The sequence below is a fragment of the Dermacentor variabilis genome, chromosome 2 (genome assembly GCF_050947875.1).
Source record: "Dermacentor variabilis isolate Ectoservices chromosome 2, ASM5094787v1, whole genome shotgun sequence".
NCBI classification, from domain to species: domain Eukaryota; kingdom Metazoa; phylum Arthropoda; class Arachnida; order Ixodida; family Ixodidae; genus Dermacentor; species Dermacentor variabilis.
In genome coordinates, this window is record NC_134569.1 from 96,800,995 (window position 1) to 96,813,568 (window position 12,574).

Sequence of the window (12,574 nt, forward strand, 5' to 3'; positions counted from 1 at the left end):
TCTTCTCTGAAGAATATCTGGAGCAAGTATTGTTTACTTTATAGAATGTTGGTGATAGATCATTCGCATTCATGCTATAATCTATGCTTCGCATCTTTTTAACCGCAGCGCTCTCGAGCACATTCATCTCACGGATAAGTTCAAGTTATTGGTACGGGTATTGCTGCTATTATGCGGATATTATTTCTAAACTGAATGAGGTGAGCGGGATTAGGTCTAGGTTTACTCTATAATAACTAAACAAAACAAAACATAAGGACCCTTGCATGAAGAAAAAAAAATTATTTATTTACAACACCCTATGCTACTTTCATGCAAGAACAGCGCTTGTTAATTCTTCTGCCGGAGTTTGGATGACTAACGCCAATTTGAAGTACCATTTTCGCACTGCAGAATCTTCGCAGCTTTAGTTCTCGCTAGCTACATTCTCAGAAAACTTCATATCGCCCTGTGCTCCGTTCGATATGGCATACAATTCTGACCGACAAGTAGTGCCAGTGTGTAGTAGTGCCACCTCTTTTCTGCGTAATAAAATATACATCACGACGTAAAGCCTCTACATATAACGACGACTCACACGTATCTGCAAAGCCCACATATCTCACATATAATAGATTTCTTATATTTAAATAATTCCTTTCTTGGGGGACCAATTTGCATGTGTCATGGGCCTGTGATCATTCTTGGCAAATCCCCTAGAATGGTTATGGACGGCTGTGACCGCATGGGTATAGAAGCCTTAACTTTTTTAAGTACGTGTCATGCTTCTCGGTGCATTCACCTCTCAAGACCATTATTTTCCTGGATAAGGAAGGAAGGAAAAAGTGGAGAAGGAAAGGCAGGGGGGTTAACCAGTTTAGCTTAACCGGTTCGCAACCCTACACATGGGAGCGGGACGGGGGAATGAAAGATGGAGAAGAGAGAGAGAGAGAGCACATAGCACAGCACACACACATCGTCCGTTAGAGTCCATCACTCTGGCGTGGTACGTGATATCACTGTCACAGCCGCTTCTCCAATCCCCGTCTCTTTAAAAAAAACCGCAGTAGTCCCTTCGTCGCCTTCAGCTGCGATGTCTTCTGTCGGCGGCATGTGAAAATCGTGTCGAGGGACAAGGGTCTAGTGTCAAGGTGCGCTAGAACGGATGCCAGCTGGGACTGTCGCTGAACATTATGTTCAGGACAGTCGCACAGAATATGTTCCAGCGTCTCCTCGCAAAGACCGGCATTGCAGAGAACATTGTCGGCCATTCCAATGCGAAATGAGTAAGATTTCGTGAAAGCCCCCCCAAGCCGTAAGCGATAAAGCAGAGTCGCCTCTCTTCGGCGGAGTCCCGTTGGCATATAGATATGCATCAAAGAGGGCAGGTGGTATTGACGGTTGCTCCGGTTGGTCTGGCTGTTTGGGGTGCGCCATAGAGAGAGCGTCATCTCCTGTGCAAGCACTCGAAGTCTGCTAGCTGCGTCGGATCGTGAAAGTGGTATGGCCTCTTTTTGTGCGTCTTCAAGAGCTTCCCGAGCGGCACTGTCGGCGTCTTCGTTTCCTATGAAGCCGCAGTGACTTGGCAGCCACTGAAACGTCAGGTCGTGTCCTTTCTCCTGTGATGTATGGAGTAGGCATCTAATATGGAATACGAGCTGTTCGAATGGCCCGCGACGCAGACCTGATAGCACAGATTGTAGGGCTGCCTTTGAGTAGCTAAGATTGACTATTGTCGAGGTGGCTCTCGATTGACGAAACAAAGTGCAGCACGAAGAGCAGCTAGTTCAGCAGATGTTGATGTTGTTGGGTGGTCAGTCCTAAAGCTGATAGTAATAGCTCTGGCTGGGACAGCAACAGCACCGGACGAACATTGGATGCTTGTGGAAGCACCCATATAAATGTGTTCACTGTCCACGTACTTCTCGTGCAGAAGAAGCAGAGATAGCTGTTTCAGCATAGGCGACGACAGTTCAGAATTTTTTTCCGATTCCTGGTACGCCGAGATGGACTGTGGGGCTCACAAAACACCAAGGGGGTATCGATGGTTTAGATGCAGCCGTGAAGCCCGAGGGAAGTTTGTCGTTGTACTTGACGATAGTTTTGGAGAATGATGCTTGGTGCCTGTCTGAAGGTAGTGTTGCAAGGTGGTGATAGGGGGCATGTGCAAAATGTCTGATGTGTGTTCTCAGGGCTTCCACCGTAATGTGAGTTCGCATTGCATGGTCCCGAGCAATCGCAAGAGTTGCCTCTGTTGACGTGCATCAGGGCAAATCGAGGCAGACTTTGAGTGTGTGAGCTTGTGCTGCCTGCAGAACACGAATATTTCTCTTGCAGGTGTTGTTCAGTACAGGTAGACTATATCTTAAAAAATCGAGAAAGAGAGATCTGTAGAGTTTAAGCATTGCGTCTACTGACATCCCCCACGTCTTTCCTGTCAAGTATTTAAACAACTGGGAAGTTGCTGTCAGGCGCCGTTTCATATAGGCCACGTGCGGGCTCCAGCAGAGGTCTCGGTCAATAATTACGCCAAGAAATTCGTGGGTTCGGACATAGGAAATGGTCCACCCATTGACTGAGATGACATAAAGCGTCATCGGTTTGCGAGTAAATGCTACTAGTGGGCATTTTTCTGGTGATATGCTGACACCCTGTTTACACAAGTAGTTCGCTGTCAAAGTGGCCGCTCTTTGAAGCCGCGCACGTGTCTGAGGACGTGTGACTGCCGAAGTCCAGACATAGATGTCTTCAGCGTATATTGAAATTTTGATAGTAGTTGGCAAGTATTCACCAAGTCCAACAAGAGCGAGGTTGAATAGCGTCGGGCTGAGAGCACCGCCTTCAGGAACGCCCCTGCTGGTATAGCGTCGTGTAGTTGGGCCATCGTCAGCTAACACATAGAATGATCTTGCAGATAGGTAACTTGTAATACACAAAAAGACTCGACCACCTAGGCCAACCGTCGCAAGAGCGTCGAGAATGGTCTCATGTAATACGTTATCGTACGCCCCTTTCATATCTAAGAATAAAGCTACAGATAAACGTCGATAAACATCATATATCGCCTGCGGTCTCGTGACTTCGCTGCGTGGACGTCTGACATTGTGCGTCTACCTTACATGGTGTTCAATTTTGGTATTGTTTGTGAACAGTGTATTGCATAAACATAAATGTTTCCTGACATTACACGTTGAATATTTCAAAAGAAACAAAGCTGTTTACGCATTAGGCTTAGTTGTATAGTATTTAACTAACCGCTTCATTATAGCTTCGTTTTCTAAGGCGATTCAATCTCCACTTGAAATCAATGAAAGACCGTCTTCCTAAGCAAGTTGGGGTGAAATAGGGGGGAATCACTGAGCGAGACACTATATCGTGCCATCCCTCGCGTTAGGAGAGCAGGAGTAGCGTCGGCGAGGTTAGGCTCTAATTGCGATAGCAATTATATAACACTCCAGGCGAATCTCCGCCATCGTCGCCGCCGTGATGTTCCGTATAAAGTCCAAGTGCGATAAGATTGCGACCGCAAGCCGTATGACATAGGTGCGAGGGAATGAATTCGAGGGCGAGCCTAGAATAAGGGTAGTGGCCTGCAGCGGCGGCGTATATTGCGTGCGCAAGGGCTGTAGGTGGGGAGCAGGCGCGCCGACACGGCCACATTTCGCGCGCGAAAAGGGAGGGAGGGTCTCGGGTAGCGCACGATTTCGCTCATACTCGGCCGCGGCTGCCCCTGGCTCAACTGACCGCGGACACGCGCGTCCCGTCTTTGCAGTAATCTGCGCGGGGCTCGAAGGTTAGCCAACCTGGGAAAAATGGCTTCGTGTTCGCTGTGTTCTCGCATACCCAGTTCGCCTCTTAAGCTAGAGGCCGCACGAAGGACACTTCGCTCGCCGCTGCGGCCACTCTTCATAACGGCAGCGTTCTGACAGCGAGTGTTCGCCGTCGTCGAGGGAGATGTGTTCCTGTGTGCCTGTGCGTGCGTGACACCGTGCTTGTCAATTTATGTGGTAAACGAATGTTTACAGCAGTTGAGACAGCTCAGAAAACTAGTAATCTTATTGCGTATAGCTGTATAATTATGTGCTATCGCATACAATGCTTCGGGTTTGGGGCCACACTGCATCTTGTTTTTTTGTTGACACTTACTGCTTAACTGCAAACACTGGCTCACGTCACCTCATTGTATGTGACGTGAATGCAGCAATAACTTCTTGGGAGTGGCGAAGGAAGCATTGTGAGCACAGGCTTATGTGCACATAGATGCACGTTCAACTATTCACACCTCTGACAGACATGTAATCATCAAATCACCCTAAATACGCGGCTTATGTGACCTACGCTACTGCGGAGGGTTTCATCCGAGTCTGTCAGGCAAAATGTTCTTTGTGTTTTGTTAGCGTCTTTTGACTTGTAAGTTTTATTCGTCCTTTGCCTCTCCGCGTCACAGCGCTGTGAACAGGAAACATCCCGCTACCTTCACTCAGCGAGACACCGGCGCCAAAACCGGATGAAGTATCAAAGAAGCTAGATCCACATGTTATACGTGCGCGACTGTAATGCGATAGCACTGTCAAGATTACAGTGCCTGCAAGTTCGGCTCGAGTTACGAGCCCGATTAAAGCCCTTGTGTGGACACACATCGTGCACTGGATTAAGAGTCGGTCCACCATGGTGCCCACATTTTATTGCACAGCCTCCGAGATCTGCCCAGTTTTGATAGATCATCTGCTGGATATGCCCAGTCTACTATTGCTCAGACTCTGAGATTGGCCCAGCATTTACTGTGCCAACAGTGGGATCGGCCAAATTTACTATTACGCTGTATCAGGATCGTCCATCTTGGCAACAGATCGACCAACACACAGAAAGAAAATCCATGGCGGGAAGTGGGGGAGTGGGAGAGTGGTCGAAATGAAGTTTCGCTTTAAAGTGTCTTCGCTGTACATCACGTACAGGTGGCATTGGGACTGATTAGGTAGCTATCCCAGCGGACTGCTAGTGGCCTCCTTCGTTATGTTTCTGCACGGAAAGCTCACCGACCTTTGAATGACGTATGCTGCCGCAGTGCGGAAGCTGGAAACTGGAGAGACGTGCGGTGCTTGGTCGATGCCACCCGACGGCTCTCTGCGTCTGCTAGGCTGGCTCCTAGTGTGGCCCGGACTGCTGCTGATGGGCCTCACCATCCCGGACTGCCGCCAGCCACGCTTCCGCAACTGGTTCCCCGTCACTTTTGTGGTAGCCATCGTCTGGGTCGGGCTGCTCTCCTACTTCACCGTATGGATGGTTACGGTGATCGGTGAGTGGCCACTTGATCACCTTGCCTTGAGCGAATACGTGATTTTCTTCAATAAAAATTCGTGATGTTATAACTCAACTGTTACGACTGCGGCGGGAACGGCATCCGGCCGGAGGCCAGGAGCGTAATAACGCTGACACGAGAACCGGAACACTGCGCCCGTTTATTCAGTGACAGCCCTTTTTCCAGACGTTCTGAAGCTGCTCGTGGCACGTGTGTTGACGTCGGTCTTGCGCCACGGCGAACGCGGTTTTTCTGTCTTTGTCGTTTTCACTATGCAGCACGTGATGATAATTTCAGCAAGGGTGTTGACAACATTGAATGTAAAAAGAGAAAGTGTGAGCGAAAAAGTATCAATCAATCAATCAATCAATCAATCAATCAATCAATCAATCAATCAATCAATCAATCAATCATGGTTCATGCATCATTATACTGCCGACACTTTACCTAATAAGCTCTATGGTACTAACGTTTAAAAAAGATATTGTAGTATTAGCTTACGGGCCATTTAATCATCTGTAAAAATGTTGCACATGTATGTTTCCTAGACAGGCAGAACTGGCCACGACGGCGAAGTTTATTGAGGTTGATCGAGGTTATCGTGTCACTGCTCCGCGTTATGGGTAAAAGGGCATTTATATGTTATTAAAGCAGATTAACCAATCAGGGCAAGCTCAGCGCCGTCTCAGAAAACATTTCACAGTACGCAGCTAGGTGAACGAATTTGTCATACACTTAAGGTGTCAAAATTTGGTTGATCACTACTTATAAAACGTGGACTAGTAGAGCCGACTAGACGAACGTCTAGTCCAAAAAGCCGCAACCGGATTGTTATTTTACACCATTTCCTGCTTCATTATTTCAAAGACAAAGCCGACACATTTGTCCTTCCGCGCCGGTTTGCCCGACATAGTCAATTTTACGGAGACTCACTGAAAGTGCAACTGTCATAGTCGCCTATTATGAAGATCGTGCAACTCCGTGCTTCGTGAAAAGCGGGAAAGCTTTGATGCATTCCGGTAATTGACGTGTTGTGAGTCAATGAAGAAAAAAAATCATAAATGTGTTAATGTCAGAACAGGCAACTTTGTTCTTTTATATTCTCAGGCACTTTTTTCTGTTAGTTCTGTCCACATTATTTTGTTTCTACAAACACTTCTTTTTCTCAATTGTTTCATTGCCAGATGTGTTCTGTTCTTAAATGCTAAATACTTTCCCATTTTTGTGCAGGAGACACCTTTGCAATTCCGGAGACCGTTTCCGGAATCACACTTCTCGCTGTCGGCACGAGTATGCCGGAGGCGATAACTAGTGTTATTGTTGCCAGAAACGGTAAATAAGCAGCTTTCTATTTATTTCTCCGTCCGATCCTGACATATTTTTGCATTGACTTCTGTAAATGTCACTGTTGTTCTTTCTCACGTCAATACCGCGAGGAGAACATTGCGCGAGACGTAGAGACGAGGGACCCTCTGGCTACAAAATGTTGCTAACTTATGTGGCCTTGTTCATTTCCACCTTCCATAGATATGCTGGTCGTCAAACATTTTCAGTTATAAGGGACATAATGTATCCAAGTTAACACGAGAAAATAGGTCCCCTGAGAGCCACTTAGAAGCAGTACGCAGTACAGATTTAATGTGGTATATGGTTGACATCCGTTCGCGGGCCGTATTTTATAGTGACGTTTAAAAATGCAAATATAAATGCATTTCCCATTCCTGTGGAACTCCGTCATTTGGTCACAAGAAGCCTCGTTACAGCTATCGCCGACATCGGCAACACGGCGAGATAAATGATAATAAAGAAATAGAGTTTGAGAAAAAAGAATACTTGCATGAATCCTGGACAGCCCGAGGTACGAAAGAACTTCCGACACTCCTAATAACAAGCTATGCGGCACACAATAAATAGTACACGTAAAGATTTATGGCGAACACATTGTTATTGACGTTTCACTCATAATGATTATTTCAGTTAGTGGGGATCGTACATCAGAGGTACAGGCCTTAACTTGTATACTTACTCGCTTATGCCGTTGAGCAAACTCCGAAAGGGAAAGCCTATGGGGAGCCAGTGCTGACTAAGAGGCGCTACGGAAGTTTGAGTGTGTAACTAAAATATGCTGACACCGTCCGGTAGGGAGGCCGCGAGGATGGCACGACATATTTAGCAATAACGGATGCGCGCCTCTATCAATGTTTGCTGAGCCCGATGCGCGCATACAAGTTCTGTCCATGGTCATCCAAGTCGCGAAGAGCGCATGCGCTGCGGCGTTCTAGCTCGCCGGTGCCCAGACATAGATCATTTGCTGGACGCATGTGCTTCAGAATGAGCGGCGACTTTGCTGATGCAAAATCGTAGCGTGTGCTACTGCAAACTGCGGCCACCGCTCGCTAGGCTGTGTGTTGCGGCGCTGCAGTCGGCGCGCAAAATTTTTGCGCTGGTTGCCTATACAAGGTGTTTATTCTGGCTGCGGCAAGAATTCAGTGAAATTAGCAGTTGCGGCGTGGGTTAACTTGCAGCCCGTCAGCTTTCTTGCGCTGAACGCGTAAATACTTTTGCTGTCGTAATCTAAGAGTCACAACTAACCAAAACTGCAGACGACCTTGAAAACAGCACAAGACTATCCGAGCACTGATTCGAGCTTCACGTGACCTTACGAGTTCCTTATCGCAACTAGGTCACGACGTTCTTTGCGCACACACGCCCGCACAAAAGTAAAAATGAAAGGCAAGTGGGCAACCGTAAATAAAGTGGTGTAGTCGGCACGGGGCTCATTGCTAAAAGAAAGAAAAATACGCGAGAGAAAATTCTTGAGGCTGTAGTTCTCGAATCTGAATACCGGCTTAAGCAAGAAGCGTAGCTCCTATGAAAATATCTATAGAAGTAGCGCCCCCTACGACACACGGAAGTGAAGGGGTAATGCGTGCTGTTACCTAACTTGTGTCTCTATGAAAATGGACAATCGTACTGCACTCGCTTTCTTTTTGAGACCTACTGTTCGAGTCCTGCTGAGTTTCGTGGTGCTATGTGTAAGCCTCGTGGCGGAGATAAAATTTATCGCAATAAAAAAGTGAAATCGAAGTAACCTCCTCGGGGTAGGCGCTCAAGATCATTCTGTATGCAGTAAAATTGTAAGAAAAACAGCATGCGGCACACGTCCATGATGTATGTGATTGTGAGCGGAGCTTTTTGAGTTGTGGAGAACGGCGCTATGAAACACAACACGTAGTAGGTACAATGTGCAGGTCTCTTACAGATCACACTATACTGTGACGCAACAGCACCAGTGCACCAAAAGACGCGCAGCGAATTTTCTCAGCCACCATGTTGGACCTTCCAGAGCAAGAGGCAGTTTCATTCAGCATTAAAAAGTCCTTAATCACAAGACACAACGTGCTCGATTTTCTAGGAACACGCCACAGTGCCACAGTACGCTGAGAGGCGGGCAGCGAATTTCGGCAACGAATGCATTTCGTAACTTCTATCTTCACCGTACGTAGAAGATGCTCGCGCTCACTTTTTTATAATTGTTGCTATGCGACGTGGCTAACAAGCCAGACGTCTGAAAGCACTGGCTTGCACGGGGTAAACTTGTGAGAGTGTTTTACTCCGCCTCTTTAGGCATGCGTCCGCGACCTAGTGGTTCGAGCACCGGATTCGAAACCAACCATCGAACACGTAATTTCTTTATGTATATATATACGTATAGCTTGGGGCATGGCGCTCATTAACTGTGGGAGTGCGGCGTTTTGACGTCAGTCTGCACCTGCTCTGTCTATATAGCCGTCAGATAGATTATACACATCTAAAAACAGCAGGAAGAAGCAAACAAAGCTTGATTCAAAGAAATGTGTTGTCATGACCGAATATTGCTGCGAGTCAGAGATATATTTATTCAGGGGCGGGTGCTCTATACTGGGCAGGCGGAGTATTGGTTCTTTTTGTCTGTAAAGCCTACACTCATTAAACCAATGGAACATCGCAAGCAGCGCCATTTGCCCCGTACCTTTCTTGCAGGTGACGTAATACAAGCAGGCAGACTCTGGAACATTCTGCACTACAAGAGTAGCACTTCACCTAATATTACTAAAAACAAAAGGGTGCACTTGCTGTTTACAAGCACTGTTTTTATTACTCACGGAGGCCATTCGTGCGCTTCGTATTGATCAAAGAGTATACACTGAAAGCTGCATGCTAGTACAATTGCGTGTCAGTACTTCCTGACTGCGCACACTTTCGAAGGAGAAAGAATCTGGAAGCTGCTGCAGGTTCCAGACTCTCTTCACATCGCGGTAATCGTAAAACGCGCTATTCGCAAGACATGCAGCATTACGATAAAGTATTTGACTTTGAAAGAAGCACTGAGAGTGCGGTGTTTCGTGTTTTGCACCTGCAGGGCTGGGCAACATGGCGCTGTGCAACCTGCTGGGCAGCAATGTCTTTGACATCCTCTTCTGCCTGGGCGCACCGTGGTTGGTCAAGGCAGCCTTCTTCTCGCCCGACCAGCACAGGGTGCTCTTCAGCAGCGCCGGCGTCAGCTTCAGCGCCGCTGTACTACTGACGCTTGTTCTGCTGCTCTACCTATTCCTGGCGGGGTTCCGCTGGAAGCTCGACCTTCGCATCGGAATCGCGTGTTCGCTACTGTACACCGCGTACATCGTGTTCGCCTGCATGTACGAGATGAATGTGTTTGGCGTAGTCAACACCTTCGTGTGCTTGTAGAGGCTACGCACACCCGTCGAAATGTGTATAGTATGTAGCGTGTACTCTAATCGGCAGTTTACGCTGACGCCTTTGAAAAGGGCAGTCTATGAATGCCAGGCCACAGTCTGGAGTGCAGCATTACCATGTACTACTATTTGACGCGGGGACCAGGTGGCTCAGCAAAGGAGGACAGCGAAGCAAGGGGATGGGAGATGAAGGCAGCGATCTGCAGAGAACGTAAGATGAAAGGCTGACGTGGTAAGCAGTGTTTCTGTTTAAGTATTCTGCTATCCGCATGGAAAGCATCATCAAGTTTATCAAGCGTGGTGCAGAGCGCCGTTATCTGCACACTGTAATGAGAACGTCGCAATCGCGAATGTGTTTGTTAATGTGTTCGGACTGCGCAGTGGGACGTTTGCGGGTGCAAAGGTGCGGGGACAAGGGAAATGCTTCGGTGTCAGTGCACTACGCGAAATTCTTGCATTCCATGTCAGCACTTCTCCGAGAAACCTACGCGAACCGTTCAACACTCCTTCCCCCAAATTGAAGCCACGTGGATCATTATAACGCAATATAGGACCCTAATGTATAAGTGTTACAGTAGAGTGTATTTTAACTTCATGGTCATCATCACGAACATAGTGGATGGTGCATAGCCCTCCTGCTTTCACGAATGTCGTTTAGATTGTTTAGTTTAGATTGAGAACGTACATATTTAAAACATTATATTCTTGCGAATTTCGTGGTATTAGATGATTTACTAGAAGAAATAATTAAAGCCAAAGTTCCTGTTTTTTCTTGTTGTTGTTAATTTCGTGCTGAAACGCCGGCGTCTGTATAAGCCAGTTGTAATTCATGATCTTCAATGTATTTTATCGTACTTTTGCCGTTGTGGTTCAGTAAAAGTTTTTGAAAGTTGCTAAGGTTCTATTTAAACCTCTTTTAGAATACATCTTAGTTCATATCTTTAACAATAAACAAATTGACTGTGCCCGAACAAACACCGTGACAATCCATGGTGCGGGAACTTCATGGAGGCGTCACCCTCGGCCACACAGCGACACCCACTTGTGCGGCTAGCTACTTTGGTCCAGATACCAGACAGTCCTTAAAATTATTTTTGACGGCGCCTCTTCGTTTGCCGATTTCAGCCACACATGCACAGGAAGGTGTCACTTAGGTAATGCCCTGTACAAAGGTCGTTGGATGCTGTCAAACTTCATGCGTTGCGCTCCTGCGTTTTTTTTTTGCAATTTTTGTTGGACACTCACCTTTAAGCAAAAATCTGACTTTGCGACTTTCCATCAAAATGACAAATCTGAAAGCCTTACTACAGGATTAGCCCTACCCGCCACTACGGCGCCCACCGCGGCTGTTCAGCGAGGTTGCAGGTTCGATTCCTACGCTGGCGCCGATCCGGAGACCTCCACTACGTCGTCCTTCATATCTGAGTGCGCAGCTTCCGGAGGTGAAAACCCCGCATTTCATTTTTAGTTAATTCTCCCAGCTAATACTGGATAGTATGCAAGCTAATAGGCTACATTGCGCGCTAGTAGTGCTCTCTATAAAATAAGTTCTAAGGGTGCTAGAATACTGAGTATTCCGGATCGCATACAAATATTCAAGAAAACGACATTCGAATATCGAATGGAATGTCGAATATTTCCTATTTCTAAACGGAGTTAAATATAAGCTTTGCATGGAGTCCGTCTGATAAAATAAATAAAGAAACAAGGAACAAATAGAGAGTTTTTCAAATATTGGATTTATGCGGTGTGGTGCCCTTGGCAACTGGACGCCCAATCAACTAAGGGAACGTGTAAACGAGAAATAAGTGCTCTCATGTACATCGGAAGCGTCATGACATTGACTGTAGTAAAACTATGGAACAGTTCGTGAACAGATTCACGCAGATTGTTGTGTTCGTTGAAGGAGGCAGGCCTGATATTACAACACCTCACGTCGTCTTAAAGGTATGTAAACACTGCGAAGCTGGCTGAATAATAAATTGCTTTATCTAAACACAACAGATTTCTATACAGGCCGCCTAAAGTGAGGCAAGCTTTCTTGCTGAATAACTGAAAATTAGTCAGCAGAAGTGATCTGCTGTGTATTTTCAATCAGCATAAAAACAAAGAACATGTTGCGGCGTTTGACGTGCCGAATTCACGATCTGATTATGAGGCACGCTGTTGTGGGGATTCAGAATTAATTTTGGCCACCTAGGGTTGTGTAACGTGCACCCAATGCACGTGCGTTTTTGCATTTCACTTCCATTGAAATGCGGCCGCCGCTACCGAAATTTGATCCCGCGCCCTCGTGCTTGGCAACGTAACGCCATAGCCGTTAGGCCACCGCGGCGGGTTCCACGGTGCCTCTTCGCAACAACCACGACTCTTCTGCAGGAAAACCATTCGGAACAGCCATCACTGGCACCCGTCTTTCTCATTTCGAGGGAGTCCGAAATCTTGTTCGGCGTCTCGAATATTTGAATGAAAATGAAAGCTCCCTCCAAAATTGTTGAACCGAACACCAAATGCTATTCTTTTCATGCTAAAGATTTAGAATATTCTGACGTCCCTAAAG

At 46.8% G+C, this 12,574-nt stretch overlaps 1 protein-coding gene across 1 annotated transcript in view; it reads left to right on the forward strand.

Annotated features, from left to right (window-relative positions):
* Positions 1 to 10,911, forward strand: part of LOC142570372 (sodium/potassium/calcium exchanger 5-like) — a 51,288-nt gene extending 40,377 nt beyond the window's left edge. Inside the window, exons 9-11 of the mRNA XM_075678762.1 lie at positions 5,045 to 5,275; positions 6,509 to 6,610; positions 9,681 to 10,911. Coding sequence (XP_075534877.1) covers positions 5,045 to 5,275; positions 6,509 to 6,610; positions 9,681 to 10,006 — 659 coding nt within the window. The 3' untranslated portion in view covers positions 10,007 to 10,911. The remainder of the gene's footprint in view (positions 1 to 5,044; positions 5,276 to 6,508; positions 6,611 to 9,680) is intronic.
* The last annotated feature ends 1,663 nt before the right edge of the window (positions 10,912 to 12,574 follow it).